General features: G+C 36.2%; 2 protein-coding genes across 3 annotated transcripts in view; both read right to left on the bottom strand.

The window, feature by feature from the left end:
* The window catches only part of LOC107733605 (gamma-aminobutyric acid receptor subunit beta-3-like), a 42,333-nt gene extending 22,376 nt beyond the window's left edge, over window positions 1–19,957 (bottom strand). For both annotated transcript variants that reach the window (XM_016545291.1, XM_016545292.1), the window contains exons 1-4: window positions 19,808–19,957; window positions 19,624–19,715; window positions 19,423–19,490; window positions 1,920–2,140 (exon numbers count right to left, since the gene is read on the bottom strand). In XM_016545291.1, coding sequence (XP_016400777.1) covers window positions 1,920–2,140; window positions 19,423–19,490; window positions 19,624–19,715; window positions 19,808–19,887 — 461 coding nt within the window. In that variant the 5' untranslated portion in view covers window positions 19,888–19,957. The remainder of the gene's footprint in view (window positions 1–1,919; window positions 2,141–19,422; window positions 19,491–19,623; window positions 19,716–19,807) is intronic.
* The window catches only part of LOC107733576 (gamma-aminobutyric acid receptor subunit beta-3-like), a 2,465-nt gene continuing 2,391 nt past the window's right edge, over window positions 19,901–19,974 (bottom strand). The window contains exon 4 of the mRNA XM_016545249.1: window positions 19,901–19,943. Coding sequence (XP_016400735.1) covers window positions 19,901–19,943 — 43 coding nt within the window. The remainder of the gene's footprint in view (window positions 19,944–19,974) is intronic.

Genomic DNA, 19,974 nt, shown 5'->3' with positions numbered 1-19,974 from the left:
AATGGCCACTTTTAGGGTATGAGCCAAAATGCACCGTTTTTGTGTTTGTCCCTTTAAATGCAAATGAGCTGGTGCTCCCGCCTCCCTTTTCAGAAGAGGGCGGAACTTCAAGAGCTTATGCTCCGGCATACCGGTGTTATGGTTTAACTGGTGGTGACCGTGTTACCGACTTCACATTGCTTCCAAATGCAATTTTTAATTACCACATTCCTGTTTACGATCATTCTGGTAGCACGTGAAGGCAGCATCAGTGAAAACAGGCAGAGACAATGGTAGCTTTAGCAACATTAGCCTTACAGGGAGCCAAGAAGCTCTTTTGGAAAACAAAATATGACGCGTGATGCTTACTTTGTCTGGAGCTGACGTTCGCGCACAAAGCGTTGGTATCGAGTCCTCTTTCAGAAGCAATCTTTGCACAACTCCAGCGCTGAACTGACCCTCGTTTGTGAGGCAGTCCGGCATAAAATGATTAGCACAAACATATAGGACTTTTCCGTTTTTTCCCGAGACATTTTCTTCGAAAATTTAATTTAACCACCGTGTACTCAGCGGTCTATGGAGACTCCTATGTTCGTTGGTGCATCCCGAAACACAACACTTGTAATGCCTCTTTGGCGCCAACATTGTATCTCATAATATCACATCATAATAGGGAGAAATCTGGAACCGCTTGTTTGGAGAGACTGTTTATGATTTATTGGGATTATAAAAAAATGAGTGGGTGGATTTTTACCATTATAAGCTGGTTGTTTTTCACACACTGCGACCACACAACTGTGTTCAAACCTTATAAAAGTGATTTTTGCATTCTATGGCACCTTTAATAATGTCTGTATTACACACTCTCCCTCGATTTAGATTTAAGGATCACCCCCCACACATAAGCATTTTGACATATGAGCATATAGCTTTGGATTGGAGTGGCTACTATGTTTCTGTGGTCCTTCCCTTCTAGAGTGGGTAAATTAAAGAGGAAACTCAGTGTCTTCATTCCATCTTCAGAGCCATTTTAATGAGAGCACACTAAAATGCCTTACCATAAATATGCAGGCTCTTCTTTCTTTAATGACGTCCAGCTCAGGCAAACAAATAAAAGCCCTCCATCCACACTATCGCTTTGTCAAACTACAATATGTGCATTATATGACCAGGGAATTCCCTTGATGAACTGTAAAATTATGTTCAATGGATTGCTGATGTTCCATTTGAACTAAAGGAGATAAATCATAAAAAGACGGAAACGGTTCAATAAACTTTATAAGCAAGAACCATACATTAGCATATGGCTGCATTATTCCACAGGATCTCATTTGGAACTAAACGAAAAACTAAATTAGGCTACGGTAACTGGCTCATAGAGCACTCCAGCTGGTACAGAGGATGAAGGCATACCCATGGTCTTCCGCGTGGGAACGAGCAAAGCAGCTCATTTAGGATCAGAGTCTGATAACACTAAAGGGGTTTAACAAGATAAAGGCACACATTAGCACTTATGCAATTTAGTAGGCGAGTGCACTGAGCAAAATAGGGCACGCTCTCACGATGTGTGTCCACTGAAGCTGAGTACTATCAGACTCTTCCCACAGATGAAACGTCAAATACAAACAAATTGTGTGAAAGGTAGATTTTAGTAAAAAAGAACTTTATTTTAAAGACAAAATACATTAATTTACAATTTATTAAATTGTTATTACATAATAATAAATTATTAAATTAATTCCATTTAACAAATTTAAAAGTATATATATATTATAAAGTATTTTATTGTAATTTAAGATGTTTGTATGTTTATTTGACACATTACTGTATATCTATTAGTGATCAAAAGCTGATTAATCATCAAAAACAAGTAAAAAGGAAATTTACAGGCAAAACAAGCAATACTGGTTGATGGCTCTGAATATGAGACCAGTTCTTACCTTAATCCATAAAGAACTGTGCCATCCGGGTGCAGGCGGATCATGCGGTTCTTCACTGTGACACCGTGGACGAAAGACTTCTTGTCATTTAGGAAATACGTGTCAGGAACCCAGAGCTGGTCAGCTACCCGGTTGTCTAGGGTGAGATTGAGAGGGATCCCAGTATATGCGAGCCGCTTGTCCCTCCAGTACTGCTGGAAATACATGGTCAGTGTGTAGTCCTGTAGAAAATTGAAAAAAAAAACATTAGTAGTTAATTTTATCAGACACATTTATTAAAAAAATATTGAAATCCACAGTATTTAGCCATAATATTTACATCCCAATTTTTTAAAAAAAGAAAAAATGTAGAACTTACATGTATCAATGTGTTTTATTTATCCGTTTTTTTATTTATTCAAAACATAATAAACAATGTCAAATATTGCCTATTTGTGTCTTCATATTTATTTTGATTTGTGCACTCTCTGTGAGGACACACGTGATCCACATAGCACCAGGTCAGAAATGACTAAATAACTTCAAAGTGACCATCACATGTGCCCTTAGCTAACAGCCTTAAAAGGGCCTTTTGTGAAAGTATTCAGCTGCTCACTTTTGTTCTGGAACAACCCTTCAGGTTGTGTCCCCTTCTCGTAGTGTCCTTGAAGGACCCAAAAATGCTGTTCAGAATTCACCCTAGATTTTGTATCAGAGCTCACATGCTCTGTTTTTCCTGAAGGGTCAAAAGTGTCAAGGTCAGAAACAGAAATCCAAATACTGTGGCCTTCAGCAAATAGATTTTCTGTTGTCCGAGGGATATTTATAGAAGCGTCAAAGTTGGATTGGAAACAAGCTGCCTTCGGCCTACATTTTTCAAGCCTGTCTGCCATGAAGACGCTGCGTGGCCATCTCCGCGAGACAGTATGGTCTGCACTGGACTGACTATAGATTTCCATTACACCACTATAGTCTCAGTAGTCCACTCGACATCAGCTCGTAGACCTATACTATATGACCTCAGCAATTCACAGTGTAGAAATTCAATGAAACTAAAGCATCGGCATGATAGGCCTTATATTTGGGCCATCTCTGAGAATCAATGAATTTTAAAAGGGCTGGAATCACGAAATGTATGGACCTTATTTATCCCCTGGGCCAGAGCTGAACCTGGTTGAAATCCAGTAAGAAGGACAAATGTGTGTACTTTGTGTGTCTGCTGAACGGCTATATTAGGTACTCATGGGTAAAATGAAGACCTGAGATGCTGTCCCCCACGATGTGCACAACCTGTTGATGTAATAAGAAGTAATTCACTTACAAACATGTTAGAACGGTCTTAGGCCCCTGAGGCTGACTTCAGAGAGTGCTAGCAGATCTGTGAAAGCAGAGGCTGCATGTGCAAGAGACCGTGTAAGTGGAGTTCATTAGCTAACGAGATGAGGGGGGATGACATGACAGGGACACCTTCTTTATGATTACTAATGTCTGTGATCCCTGCTCTCTCTCAGTCTTCTATTCTTTCCACCCCTGTCCTTACTCCTGCTTCTTATTTTCCTCCTTTCCCCATTCATCCCTTTTCGGTAAGGCTTTTGTTTTAATGAACCCCCTAAATGACACTGATGGATGCTACTCTTTCTCACAATACATTATACCCTACACTATCAAAAGTGTAGATGCTAATTAGAATTAAAAATGCTTTATATCCCAGTCAGTGTTGGATAGTGTTAATCAGTAGCTACCTTTTAAAGGGATGGTTCACCCAAAAATGAACATTCTGTCAACATTTACTCACCCTCATATTTTTCCAAACCTTGTATGACATTTTCTTCTTTTCAAACACATTTTTTTCCCTTTTGTCCATGCAATAAGAGTCAATGTTTAAAAATATTCTTTTGCGTGTGTTCTACAGAAGAAAGAAAGTCATACAATTGTGGAACAGTGTGAGTAAATTATGAAATAATTTTCATTTGGGGTTAAAAAGTAATACAAGTGGCAACAAACAATATTTGTTTATATACACCATTCAAAAGTTTGGGGTAAGTGTTAATTTTTTCAAAAGCAATTAATAATTTTATTCAGCAAGGGTGCTGTTCTTTTGAACTTCTATTAATCAAAGAATACTAAAATATTAAGAAAAAATATTAAGAATATAACTTTTCAACATTGATAATATTAAATGTTTCTTGAGCACCAAATAAGCATATTAGAATGATTTCTGCTGGAATCATTGCTGAAAATTCAGCTTTGTCATCACAGGAATAAATAAAATAGTAAAATATATAAAAATAGAAAAAAGATTTTAATAATAGATAAAAATAGAATAAAAAGTTTTAAATAATATTTCACAATATTATAGTTTTTACTGTTTTTGTAAAAATTCCACCATGGTGAATAAACACTTTTCACACACTTCAAAAAATTTTTTTTAAAGTTTATAAAATTATGAAAACCATGAATTAAAAAAAAATTTAATTAAAAAAGCAACTTTTGCCAAATAGCTTGTGTAACTAGCCAGAATATCTTTGCTAATTATTCTATAAAGTAGCTGGTAGCTTTTTCACAAAAGTATACAAATATACTTATTAAATCTTAGGTTTTGCTAGAGATTATGCTAAGAATCTCCAACTCTCAAATACCTGCAGTTGGGGCCATTTGTGATTTCTGTTTGTGGGGCCGTATGCATTTTCTTGAGGACATCAATCATGTGCAACTATTTTACATATAATATCATCATCAACATCTCTGCACAGAGACCTTTCTATCACAACCATAATGTTTAGTTATGAATTATTAAAAAATACAAATTCCTCGTATGTGTAAACATACCTGGCAATAAAGCTCATTCTGATTCTGATTCTGATGCCCTGGGGGTAAGCAGATAAACATCAAATTTTCATTTTTGGGTGAACTATCCCTTTAATACACAAAAATGTGTACTGAATCATCATAGTCCATTAATCAAACATTAGCTACAACAGTATTTGGTTCCGCCTACCGAAAGCTGGGGTGCCGTGTAAAAAAGTCTGTGATCCATACGGACCAGGCCTCACAATTTAGCACGCATGTGATCCGCGAGTTAGTTGCAAAGTTCAACCATCATAGAGTGAAAGTTCATCATTTGCACATGTTTCTAAGTCAAACGTAAGAAGAGGCGAAAGAGAACTCAATTTGCTATTCACACGCTGTTTTCAGCGCACGCACACTCAAAGCGCACACACAGAGAGATGTGTTTCAGAAAGTGACACAGAAATCTGTTCACTTTCGTGTCTCCTTGCACTTGAACTGACATATACACACAAAATTATCTTAAAATACCCAACAAGTATTCTCGTTAACACAGTTAGTTATGTCTTAAGTGAAGTGAACATAAACAGAAAGAAATCAGATGTGTATCATTATAGTGATCCGTGTATATGGTCTTAAAGGGACAGCAGCTTATAAATACCTGCTACTGACATTGTGTCAATGTTAATCAAACAACAAAACACAACTTTAACAAAACTTAATCTATATTTAATTTATACAGTGAACACTATGCAGTGTAATTTTTCATTTAATAATTACATTTCTGTACCTGAATACTACTGTTAAACCTTATTTTATTGTAGCTTTGTTCTGTTGTATTTATCTAAGCTTGAAATGTGTGTGTTAGCTGTTATGTTTCAACTTTATTAGTTAGGTTATAGTTTTTACTGTGGCATCAAATAAGTACTTAAAGTGTCCTTAAGATGTTATTGAACCATCAGCTTCATCCTCATGTAACAGTCCAGAGCGGGTAGACTGCGGGGCCTGTTGAGCAGTAGTGTTTGTGTAGGGTGCCACAAATTTTTGAAAAATTTGAAAGGGTGCCGTGACTGAAAAAATGTTGGGAAACGCTGAGCTACAGCACACAGTCATCAGTTCACTATTTACTGCACTCCTATATGCTTTGTTTCACAAAACAGATTTTCCAAAATAAAGCAAATAAACTGACCTGAATAAAAGTTGACCTTTACTGGGTTCATATCTGCTTTTTTAGCACTGTTTTAAGACTGGGTAAAAGGAATCCTCTGAATGCCTGTCTGATCCTCAGGCTACGAACTGGTGGCTTCCCTCTGAAGTATGTGGTGACCTAAAACACCAGGATCCATCACGTATGTGTAGGACACTATTGTTCTGTACAAAGGCTAATGCTAACCGGTCAGGGGGCGAGGCTACCATATCAGCGTTCATGAATGTACTAGATGAGTAAATGCCAAAGTGTGACTGTTAGTCATATATCTCTCCATCTGTGACTTTCTGTCTCTTTGCCTCCATGGCTGTTTCTTTAAATGTGTTAGTATATTAGCATGTTCTGCAGCAAGGTGTCTTGAGGCTTTTGTTATGGTGAGTTCCCTGGGTCCTCACTGTGTGAGCTCAGTGATTCAGTACTATTACCCAATGTGATCCAGACAAACTAGCGAACCAGAAGTGCTCTGAAAACTGTGAAAACCAGTGTCACTTACATGTCTGTTTAATAATGGAGTAAACAGATGCTGTTGTGCCAGCTGAGCGATTTGATACTTTTGATATCTGGGGAACTGTGTTGCAGTGGTCACACAAAACATAAGGAAAGGAATCAATCATTCAATTCTAGGCAAAATATTATAGTTTAGTTTATTCAAACTGCAAGGAGAAAATAGCTAAAAATAGAGGTAAAAATCATAGGTTGCTGCTTGCTACATCTGAGGGTATGACTCCTCAGTAAATCAGTGTTGTTGTTCTCCACTGAGAGGTTCAAGAGAGGGATTCCCTATGATAAAGTGACACCACATTCTGACATATACACCACTTCTCCTGTGCCACAGATAAAAATAACTGATGAAATGCAAGAGAAACAAACAGAGAGATATTATTTCAAATCTGAAAGTGACAATCTGTTAATGTAGGGACTGATATCAAACACATGGGAACTCACCACAGAACTGCAGCATGGATTTACTCCTGCTACATGCAGATTAGCTACAGTTTACACAAGATTTGTGGGAACCAGGCTAGAAAAAAAATATATAAATTAATTATTGTAAATGTATTTTTATTGTAAAATAATAATAATAATAATAATATTAATAATGCTGTGAGAGACTTTATAGAATAAAAGGCAAATTATAAGTTGTTGTTGTTATTATTATTATTATTATTATTATTATATACAATTTGGAACCACTCATATATTAAAACTAAAAGTTAAAAGTTTTTGGGTAGGATAAATCATAGTAAAGGAAAGAAAAATCCTGTCAATAAATGAGATTGCATCAAATAAAATTTAAGAATTATTTATGATAGTTTTTTTTAATAAATCTTTATAAAATTATTATTATTATTATCTATATATACTATTTGGAGCCACTTATGGCATAGAAATGACACTCTTCACCATATTTACACCCTACATAATACTGAATATCCAAACATGGATCAATCATATAAAAGGAAAGAAAAATTCTGTCAATAAATGAGACCTTCTGGAAGGGTGAGGTGATAGTGTCATCAGCTGGGTGAGGAGTGTGTGCTCTCATACAATGACAAGCTTTCAGCATGCCAGTCAGAGAGCATTTACATCAACTTACCACCGCCACGTCTACTGGGAATACCAGAATAACAGCAGTCAGAGAGATTCCTCTGTGCAGTGTGTGTCAGCACGAAAATTTCACTGATCCATAGTATAGGTATGTGAGATAATCTAATCTTAGATCATTTTATTTTGTGAGATAAAATAAAAAGAACATATTAAAAGCTTTTTTATGTCTATAAATAAGCAAACAAACACCTATTACATTTAAAGATGAAGCATGTAATTTTCTTTATTTTAAAATACCTTTTCCTAGCTTAATGTTCAGTTCTGACTGGTAAATCTAATGGGCCATAAATACATGCAATTAACTTTACTGGTGCACTCAAGACTTTTTACATTTTTATGTTGTGCTAGTCATTTTGGACATTTGATTACAGAACAACTGAATCTTATGAACTAGTTCTGGTTAGTGAATCAAAGGCATACAGCGCAAACAGTGCAGCCCAATTCATGGGAGACTTAAATTAGTGTAATTACTGATTGTTCATATACAAACGTGGAGTTAAAGATATGCATTTTGCCAGTGGTGTTTTATAAATATTAATGAAAGTCATGATTTATTTCTTAAATGGACAGTTTATTTAGCTACTCTCAAGCCATTCCACACCTCTTTAAAAGGATAGTTCACCCAAAAATGAAAATTATCCCATGATTTACTCACCCTCAAGCCATCCTAGGTGTATATGACTTTCTTCTTTCAGACGAATACAATCTGAGTTATATTAAAAAATGTTTCTGGCTCTTCCAAGCTTTATAATGGCAGTGAATAAGGGGGTCGAGATTTTGAAGCCCAAAAAAAATGTGTCCGGGGGTTAATAAAGGCCTTCTGAAGCACGTTCACTAGAGCAGGGGTTTTCAACCTTTTAGGACATGCGCCCCCCCAAGTTTGTCTAATTTCACTTGCTCCCCCCCAACATCCAACACCACCCCCCGTTATTACTGTAGTCACACCGAATTACTTTAATAACATTAACATAAAAGCAAATATCCATAAAAGTTATTAAAGCAGCGATTGGCTAAAGATTTGTTAACTCATATTCATAAATTCTCAAGGGAACTCTCTGAATTAACTGATGCTGGTGCCCCCCTTGACAGTCGCCCCACAGGTTGAAAACCCCTGCACTAGAGAGTGGACGTAGGGCTGGAACTCCACTCTCTCGTGAATGTGCGTACGACAGATAGCGGAAGCTAGAGATTACGGTTTATAAAGTTTTAAATATGGATATTTTTCTTACACAAACACATCGCTTCACTTCAGAAGGCCTTTATTAACCCCCTGCAGCCGTGTGGAGCACTTTTTTATGTTGGATGGACACACTTTTTTGGGCTTCAAAATCTCGACTCCCATTCACTGCCACTATAAAGCTTGGAAGAGCCAGGACACTTTTTAAATTAACTCAGATTGTATTCTTCTAAAAAAAGAAGAAATAATATATGGGTGAGTAAATCATGAGGTAATTTTCATTTTTGGATGAACTATCCCTTTAACTTTCTTTTTTTCTGTGGAACATCAAGAATTTTTTAACATGAAGAGTTAAATAGGTCCAAAAAACACTGACTTTCATTGTACGGAAAAACCCTCCCACAATTCTTCAAAATATCTTCCTTTCTGTTCCACAGAAGAAGAAATGTCAAACATAGTAATGGTACGTAAATGATGACAAAATTTTCCTTTTTGAGTGAATTATCCATTTAATACATTAAAATAATTGTTAATGGAACCATCATGGAGCTCAAATCTTTAAAAAGGAACTGGAATTGCAAATTTAAAAAAAATCCTAATGGCTCAAACTACGTTCAACTCCAGAAGTGTTGGACTCTTGCATGCACTGCTCAGAAATTACATCTGGCAGGCAGCTCAAGGTTTAGGTCAGTCATAGAGCCAGTTTTCTTTCATATGATATTGATTTTCCTCCTGACATCAACATGCTTCCTCCCATGCAAACAACAGCATGGAAGTAAGACAACCGTTGTAAAGCGCACAGGGGGAAAAAAAAACTTCCTAGTAACAGCGGATGAATTCCTATGAGCAGAGAGAGGCACTCATCTCCAGAGCTCTGCGACTCAACAGGCTGTAATTAACACGGTGTTCAAAGAGGCTGCTTGCCCTCTCCATTGCCTGCTAGTGCTCTGCAGGGATAAGCCCAGGGGCTCTGCAGTGGATTCTCTGTGTGTGAACGTCCTATGTCTGTTGCGCTTAATAAGACTTTCAACAGGAGCTTGAAACTATCCAACAGAACATTTTAGGGTGAATTAAACAGTGGGAAGTCCTCTTAACACGCGGTTCCATTTATAATTGAAGTGGAGAACCCCTGGATGTCATCTCACGGTCCACGTAAATGGTTTTTAGAGGGCACTTAGACCGCAACATGCTCCATTTGCCTTCAGGTCATATGACACATGCCAGTCGATGGAAGGAAATGGTTCCCAAAGCACACCTATTTATCCTAAAGGTGGAGATAATAGGCACTTAGTGAAGTTCCGAGTTAACACTTCTATACACTGATATTATGCCTGATTGAACAATTACAGGCCACAAAGCCGACTATCAGGCTAAAAATAAAGGGGGCGAGAGCAAACAAAAGACTAAATATATTAATAATTCCGGTCTCCTTGACGACGCTCTCTCTCTGCAAAACGCCCACACAGGCATGCTGAGCTCTGGGCCGATACCTTGTGCATTTCTGAGGCTTTCCGGGCATTCTTTGCTTTCTGTGCCTTTCCTTCTCTCACTTTCACCTTAAAAGCTCTTTGACCAAACTCAGCTGTCAGGATACGGCTGCATTAAATTAAAGGAAACCACCAGCATTCATCATAACTGGATTATAATTTTTCTGAAATCTTCTTTGTATAATACGCCATACAGATCAACGGATTAATCTGAGTTTTTTTTTTTTTTTTTTTACATAAATCTTGACCAGAAAGCAGCAGGTACGATGGGAGCTTTTTTGTAGATATAATTACACTTTCAGGGCTACATGCTTTAAAATTTTTTTTTTTATAAATAAATAAACTGTAATTTCTTTGTATCATGAAGATCAACAGATTCATTTGACAGTTTTTTTTATGCTTGACCTGAAAGCAGCAGGTACGATGGGAGCTTTTTTTTTGTAGGTATAATTACACTTTCAGCAAACATGCTTTTTTTTTAAAATAAAAAACTGTAATTTCATAAAGCCACCCCCACCTCCCTCTTCACCTGGGTAAGTACCACAAACATCTTCAAATCCTAACTAAAGATGATATTGGTTTCCAAGGCAACCACTTATACTTGCCACACACATTGTGCCAGAGCGATCATCTGCTGTGTATCCATGCAGTACTATCACACTGAATATGTTTCATTTGTGTATGTGCACGGATGAGAATTTCAGTCCTGTGCGTCAGTAGCACTTATAAAATGTTCCCTGATTTCAGATGTTGTCAGGAAAGCATCTAAAGGTCCAGACTGCCCCTCAAAGCATATGGAGAAAGAGAAAGAGAGACAAGATATTCTTTTAAATGTATGCATAACAGTGATTTGAGGTGAATCTCACGAAAGCATGTCTAAGTAACATTTCACCCCCAAAAAACAAAGAAAAATACAAGTCAAAAGATGTGCAATATATATTTGCATAACATATGCTTATACTGTATATGCATTTGGACTTTACTGTTATTTTTACTTTTTTTTGTGATCGTGAGTATGAACATATTGTTTCTTTTTCTTTTTTGCAAGTCTCATTTTTCCTGGTGGGCTTCTTAAAATTTTCTTTAAAAGATAATAATAATAATAATAATAAAAGTTTTAATTTATATTAATAATTGTTTTTAATTTATATTGTTTTTAATAATTATTTAAATCAGCAAAAAATTATAGGTAGTAACAAATATTACTTTGACCTGTTGAAATATTTCACAATTTCAATAATATAACCTTTATACCCCCATTACAGTAATGAGAATCAGATTTTTTTAGGGGGCAAACATAAAAAAAATCTTTAAAAAAGGCTTAAAGGAGTAGTTCACTCAAAAATAAAAACTTTACTCAACCTCAGGCCATCCAAGACGTAGATGAGTTTGTTTCTTCAACAGCTTTGTAGAAATGTAGCATTACATCCCAGCTGCAAAACCTAAGCTAGCCTGTCTGTCAATCTAATTAAGGCATTTTAACTTTAAACTGTTTCTTCTGGCTAAAATATCAGTCCATAATCCACAACAACTTTTCCTCCAGTGAAAAAGTCCATCCCCTGTTGACGTCTCACATCAAAATCCACAGACATATTTGTTTAAAACTGTTTTTGCTTGTAAATAGTGCTTTATCTGTGCATATTTCTCTCCTGATTCAGACTAGACAACTTTTTCCACTGGAGAAAGCAATATTATGAACAGAGGATTTATATATAAAATGTCTTGCTGATAAATTTATTACAAACACTTTTATCACAAAAACTTTAGACATTAACTGATGGACTGGAGTCTTGTTGAGTACTTGCAGCTTATTGATGTTTTTATCAGCTGTTTGGACTTTCATTCTGACGGCACCCATTCACTGCAGAGGATCCATTGGTGAGCAAGAGATATAATGCTAAATTTCTTAAAATTTGTTCAGATGAAGAAACAAACTTATCTACATCGTGGAGGGTGAGTACATTTAAAGCAATTTTTTATTTTGGGGTAATATATATACAGTATATGTATATTGGGACTGGGAAATGCTCTTGACAGGATTCGTGAGATTCACCCCCCTGACTGAACATAGAACAGCAGCAGTATATTGATTATGTCTGAATGCCTTTGATTTCTGAGAAATATTCTGCTTGCTAACAGCACATTTTGACAGGGTAATTTAATACCGCCTGTGCTGGGCCCTTCTCAAGAGAGGCTGTGTAAGCAACACGGTCCGTTGGATGCAAATTGTATTTAATTCATTTTTATGGAATAGTGTTATATTTTCAACACTTTTTTTGCATTTACCAAGTAATCTTGCTGACAGATGTCTTGGAATGGGATACTTCATGCCATAATTCTTGCACTGCAGCTCAACTCTGTGAGTGAAAACACGCCTCTGTGTGTGTAATGACATTCCCATTCCTTGATTTTAAAACAGATGCGAGAGAGAGAGAGAGGCACTGGTACAGTAAAATGTAATGTACACAAGGCAAATCCTTTTTACTCTAGGCACTGGGCTTACCCCACTGACAGCTTGAGAGCTTTTAGTCTTTAACAGCCCTGTCAATTCCGGTCTAAAGACAGAATACTGTACAGCTGCATGCACTGACATCAAGAGCACAACATTAATAAGTAGACCTTATTAGACAGTGCATGGAACACATTTCAAGCTGAAGCTGCTTGGATAGCTCATAATGTAATATATTTCCATTTAAAGAATCCTACAATATTGCTTTTTTTTTACTCTGGCTTGTAAGGAGATTTTTATCAAAATAGCAACTGTGAGGAAAGGAACATAAACCTGCTTTAAAGGAATGTTCCAGGTTCAATACAAGTTCAGCTTTAAAACAATTTCAACTTGTCCCTCTATTGGCAAAACAAACTAATTTTGTGCTCACAGTAATACATTTCCATTGACAGAGGGACAAGGAATGCACCAGACTAAACTTTAAAATACTTTATTTAACATTAAGTTTTACCATAAGACTTTACATTATACATATTAAAGGGGTCATATGATGTTGCTAAAAATATCGCTTTCACAACGAAGCACACAGCGTCTTTACGACATGGCGGCGGAAACAACAAAACTACATCGAGAATAAAAGTTACGCCTTCTTTTTTTGCGTGAACATTTGGGCAGCGTTATGCAAATCTTCCCACATCGTGACGTAGACGCGGGGTGTGTTAGAACAAGCCGTTTTAGGTAGGCGTGGTTGACACTTAACTTTTATAAAGAATATCTCTTTGGATTTGAGACTTTAGTCTTTGCAACTTTACAGATCTTCTTTATGCACCAAGAGCTTGTAACACTCCAAAGAGAAAGGAAAAATTGAAATCGCATCATATGACCCCTTTAAACATTACTAGTGTGGCTGAATTGCTTACCAACCTTGTTTGAGCAAGGTTATATCCAAACCTTTAATTTTTACAACCATGTAAAGCTGGGAAATAGGAAGAGATGTGATGTATCTATGCTTAAAGTGCTGTTTACATTAAACAAACTCACCCACAAGAACACATAAACAAAAAATATAGAAATCATTTACCAAGGAAAGCTTCAAATTAGTTAACACCCACTGTAATTTAAAGCTTTGTTTTGAAGCCTAAACATCCTTTTCATGAACAAATCTAAAGATATGGTTAGACAGAGAGCTGAATTAACTGACTTCCACAGACGTTTACAATAAGACAATTCTGTAAACACTACTTCTGCTTGAATGCTGTGGGGAAAGCACAAATTCTCCTGTAATGTCTAGCCATGTCAGTTACTTGTGTCATATAAAGTGACGGCAAGACATTTTTAATAACGTCCACTCCATTGATTTCCTTCTTCTTTGTTTCATTAACACATGCACAAACTAAAATCTTGATATGTTTCATGTCCGTATCTGGCACGTCAGTCTAGCTAATGAGGTACCACAATTTAACGTTCGACACACACATGCGCACACACTGCCTGCCCACCTGACACACTGCAAGAGCGAGCCTCATTGCCATGGCAGCTAGCTATTTATACACTACGCCACACAATCAGGCCTTGTCACAGTCAACAGGGGTGTAAGAAAAGCCGTGGATATGTCAGTCAATCAGGAGATGTTTTCCTGTGACTCACTGGCTAATGGCAAGAGTTAACAGGTTGGACTAATCATGGCTGGATGAAGCAGTTGTGCAATTCTGTCACTATATTACCTCTATCAATCTATCACACACATCACATACAATTACACCTGGGGTTTAACAGTCTAAATGTCAACAATTGAGCATCATTTAGTTTTGTGAAAAAGACAGGATAAATACTGACACCTGACTCCACTAAGGGGGCCAGGATTTGGTTAGTGTGGCCCCGTTAGCCCTTACTTGCATACTACACACACTGTTGTGGAAACCATGAAACACTTTTTTTTTAAAGAATTCTTTGATGAATAGAAAGCTCAAAAGAACTGCATTTATTTTAAATAGAAATCTGTGTAACATTATAAATGTCTTAAACCGTGACTTTTGATCAATTTAATGCATCCTTGCTGAATAAAACATATACATTACTTAAAAAAATAAAATAAAATAAATAAATAAAATAAACTCTTACCGACCCCAAATATAATTTAATGAAATGACATCACTGCTTATAATTTCAAATAAAACTTCTAAGGTGTATTCATCTGTAACCAAAAATATTTTAAAACTATATACTTTGTGTCTGGATTAAAGATTACAGAGACACAAGAGAAAACAAAAATCATTAAATCAGCATAAGTCAACAAGCAACTATTCAACATTCAAACCTTTAAACATCTGAAAAAAGGGCTATTCAAACTGGAATGTTGAAAAACAATATGTTTTAAAGGCAACCTGGGGTCGAGGAAATTCAAAATAACTGAAATTCCTAATGCCTTTGGTGTTGTCAACCACACTTACAGGAGAATCTGTACTGAACATTCCATGGGCCTGTTGTTGAAATTAACCAAACACAAAATGAAAGCTGCTTCATGCGACATATTGACAGTGTAAGGTCCTGTTGAATATGTATACGTGTGCCTGACTATAAATGTCAGAATAACAGAATTGAGCTTAGGGTTGTAAAATTACAATAGCATCTGGTAAACATGCGCTGTCAACAACATATACTGTACAGTTCACAAGAAGTAAATCTACACAATATTTATCAGGACAATTATTTCTGTCCTGATTTGTGTTATTTTTTCGGCTGTGTTAGATAAGGTTAACAACTGATGAAAGTTGTAACAGATTGTTAAGCCCATGTCAATACCTGAACATATCCAAAATCCTTCTTAAATCTTATTCCTAAAATGTGACCCTAGACCACAAAACCAGTCTTAAGTTGCGCGGGTATATTTGTAGCAATAGCCAAAAATACATTGTATGGGTAAAAATTATCGATTTTTCTTTTATGCCAAAAATCATTAGGATATTAAGTAAAGATCATGTTCCATGAAGATATTTTGTAAATGTCTTACCATAAATATATTAAAACTTAATTTTTGATTGGTAATATGCATTGCTATGGACTTCATTCGGACAAATTTAATGGCAATTTTCTCAATATTTTGATTTTTTTGCACCCTCAGATTCCAGATATTCAAATAGTTGTATCTCGGCCAAATATTGTCCTATCCTAACAAAAATGGAAAGCTTATTTATTCAGCTTTCATATGATGTATAAATCTCAATTTCGAAAAATTAACACTTATGACTGGTCTTGTTGTCCAGGGTCACAAATATGCATGAACATTTCAGCACCATGGACAGCAACATTTGCATACACTTGCCTGTATGTACACTAGCGGTCAAAAGACTGAAATAATTGCAAATTTTTTTTTGATGCTCACCAAGGCTGCATTTATTTCCTAAAAATACAGCAAAATCATTAATAGTGTGAAATATTACTACAATTTTTTAAAACTGTTTTTTTAAAATACATTTTAAAATGTAATTTATTCCTATGATGGCAAAGCAGCCGTTACTCCATTCTTAAGTGTCACATGATCCTTCAGAAATCATTCTAATTTGGTGCCCAAGAAACATTTCTTATTATTATCAATGTTGAAAAAAGTTGTGCTGCTTAATTTTTTTGTAGAAAATGTAACACACTACCATATCGGGGTAAGATTAAAATAATAATAAAGAATAATAATTTTATTCAACAAGGATGCATTAAGTTGTTCAAAAGTGAAAGTAAAGACTTTTATGAAGTAACATTATAAATAACATTCATAAAAGAATCCTGAAAAAATGTATCACAGTTTCCACAAAAATATTAAGCAGCAATAACTCTTTTCCACATTGATAATAAGAACCATTATTAAAAATTGCACACCAATAATAATTGATAACTGAGCACCAATATTGATAATAATAAAAAATGTCAACATTGATAATCACAAGAAATGTTTCTTGAGCACCAAATCAGCATATTAGAATGATTTCTGGACGATCATGTGACACTGAAGACAGGAGTAATGGCTATTGAAAACATCATAGGAATAAATTATATTTTAAAATATATTAAAATAGAAAACAGTTATTTTAAACTGTAATTATATCTCACAACATTACTGTTTTACTGTATTTTTGATCAAATAATCCAGCCTTGGTGAGCATAAGAGACTTCTTTCAAAAACATTTAAAAATCATTATTCCAAACTTTTGACCGCTTGTGTATCTATAATCAATTTCCCTTCTCACATTCAACTTTGATGCACATATGAATGCTAAGATACTATTTTCCTTTCTCGCCATTTCTATATCACTCCAGCAAACATGCGCTCAATCGTATCACTTCAAAGATAATCTCAAGAGAGATGAACTATTCCATACAGCCTGCATAAGCAGTCATGTATACACAGGCGGAGTGTGTGCGCCGACATGTACGGATATGCCTGTACCGGTAATGTTTCATATTGTTTTCTATTCCTGTCAGTCCCTGGATGCTTAACTGTCTCACAGAACAATAATCACACTGACTGCTGTAATCCCTACAGTGCACAGAGGTTTCACCGATATCCCCACTGTGCTGGGATGCGTTGAGCTTTGCTGAGCTGAACCAACCCAAGCCACACACATACACACATCCTCGTCCTGCCTGGATCACTGCTATTAACAATACAGGCCAAGTAATCCTAATTTGTACCTCTAAAGAAAGATAATCCATTGTACAGAAATAACTAATCTGTAAAGAGCAAACACCATTCTTAGGTGGGAAAATCCTGTTAGCGAGCGTCTGCTTGATTACCTTATCATTAGACTTCCCGTGCCAAAGCGCTCTAAGTTCAGTCACATGGCTAACCTCATCAACCAGGCTAATGTCTGCAGTACTGTTGATTTCAGCAACAAATTGAGTTAATATTTCATGCTGACAGGGTCATTTTTACTCCACGGGAGAACTAACGCTAAATGTGGCTACAGTAAATAATTCACAAACCTGATAAGACTAAGCTTGGCCGTGTTTAATTATTAATGATCTTAATATTGCAAAATGCACTGATCAATGCATCTCTACAGTGAGTGGGAGAAGTGAGTGAAAGGAAAGACGTGGGCAGAACAGTTGGGCTGAGTGGCATTGCATTACAGACTGCTCCAATCAGAGCAGCGCACATCTCACATGACAACAAGTGCTGGATGATGCAATAACATAGTTTGGAGTTTTTTTCTTACAGATAGAACTAAATCAAAAGTAATACAAGCTAAAAGCTCATTAACCTGGAAAACCAGCTAAATTTCAAAATATTTAAAATGAGAAACCACACCAGATATTATGGAAGTATGTTTCTGCCATGGGATAAAAAAAGTTAATTGCGACTTTTTATTTCACAGTTCAGACTTCCCAGACTTCCTTAGAATTGCAAGAAAGTCCGAATTCTGAGTTTATATCTCACAATCCTGAGTTTATATCTTGCAATTCTGACTCTTCTTATAATTTTGAGAAAAAAAAATCTGAATTGTGTCATAAAAAGTCAAAATTATTAATTTTATTTTGTGGCAGAAACAGGCTTCCATGGGATATGGTCTGTTTTTTTTTTTTAAGTTGTAAGAGAATTATTTTTTGTGATAGCGTGGGCAATGTGACTTTCACTGCTCTGAGATCCAATGGACGTGTTTGGGGGTAATCTAGGATTAGCGCACCTTGTTCAAACTCTCACCTTTAAAGGTAAGAGCACAAGAGCCAGACATCAAACCTCCACCGCACATATGCTCTAAATTGACACAATGCCAGAGCAAATCAAAGCCAGGGTATCTGAAATCAGATTAAGCCTTTATAAAGAATTCAATATGAGAATAGTCACGTCAAAATCTAAAAATAAAGTGCAAGTATGTCAGTTGTGATCCACACTGTGACAACTGTCTGACACACTTCATCATGCTATCATGCTACCTAGATGAGGACAGATACTGAGCAATTTCATCATGTCAGTGTCCATCAACTTTACAACTGCATAAACACAGGTCCAGGTAACTGATGATCACTTATGTCACAGTCAAGCTGTGTCTTTAGCATATGTGTCCATCCCCTTGTGGGACTCTAAGCTGCAGCATCCTCCTTTCAGTGCCCAGGTGAGAGGGCTAACCATCTGCATATTCATGACTGTGAAATGGACACGGTCGCCATGGAGACAAACCCGTCTTATATGCTGATGTGGACATGGACCACTGAGGACTTTTGATACAACGTTTCTGACAGGTATAATCAAATCAGCATGAGTTCTACAGTCAAAATAAAGTCAAATATAGATAAACAAATGTAACACAATCAGCATAGACAACATATTGTATCATCTAATGCTCCAAATCAAACTTTTAACAATGTTGAACAAAAAAACAACTGTGTTCACTATCTAATGAACCATAAACACTTTAATACAGTCAGTAATCACAAACTTTGACTGGCAAAAAATACACTGATACAGTTTCTAGTTCTAAGACAAGTAGGATATCTTTCAAGCTTTTTTCAAATCATAATAAAAGTGATCATCTGACATTGGAAGTGATTTGCTAGTGCTGAACTGCACTTTGAAAGCATTAACATGATGAGAAAACACCACATCCTCCATAATATAGCACTGATAGGATTTTAATATTAAAAACACTTTCCTTACTAGACCTGGGCATTAAAACAGACTGAGCAAAGCTCTATCACTCACAGGCAGACGAAACTAAGCTATGAGGTTCCAGTACCATGGACAGCTGTTTCTGGCAGTGTTTGATGGCCTGCTACTTATAAATGGTTCAATAAATAATTAAAGATATAAACAGACATACCATGTTGACCTCAGACACCATGTCTATGCTTGCCACATCGATGCTCATGCCAACTGCCACCGGTGCGCCTTAAATGAGAAGAAAAACTTAATCCTCAAGTTCACTCAAACCATTTATTTATTTTATATCAATCTTAAAAACAATCTTGAAATATTTATGTAAGATTAAAAGTAAGAAATAATGACGTGAGCATCATCATACCTCCAAAGTCCGGTCGAAGACGAATGTCATAGCCTTTCAAAAGCTTGTCCACTGTCTCTTTGACAAAAGACATGTTTCCTGGTTCATTGGCGCTGAAAAGAAACAACAAAGAAGGTTATTTCCATCAGATTAGAGCCCAGGAGGTCTATGCTCTCGCGCCATGGTCTCCACCAGCTCTTCTTACCTTTGAGCACAGCAGATCACTGCCACAATTACCGGTAATGAAAGAACACCAAACAGCCTTCGCTTCTGTATTCCAAACATTCCTTATACTCTTTCAGGCAAGGAATCGAGCGACAAAACGGACGTTGTAAGGTTTCCTTGCGTAGGTAACAGGTTACGTTATTCCAT

Source organism: Sinocyclocheilus rhinocerous, unplaced genomic scaffold (genome assembly GCF_001515625.1).
Source record: "Sinocyclocheilus rhinocerous isolate Xijiao unplaced genomic scaffold, SAMN03320098_v1.1 scaffold4023, whole genome shotgun sequence".
Lineage (NCBI taxonomy): Eukaryota > Metazoa > Chordata > Actinopteri > Cypriniformes > Cyprinidae > Sinocyclocheilus > Sinocyclocheilus rhinocerous.
This window is presented reverse-complemented; position numbering and strand designations above follow the sequence as displayed.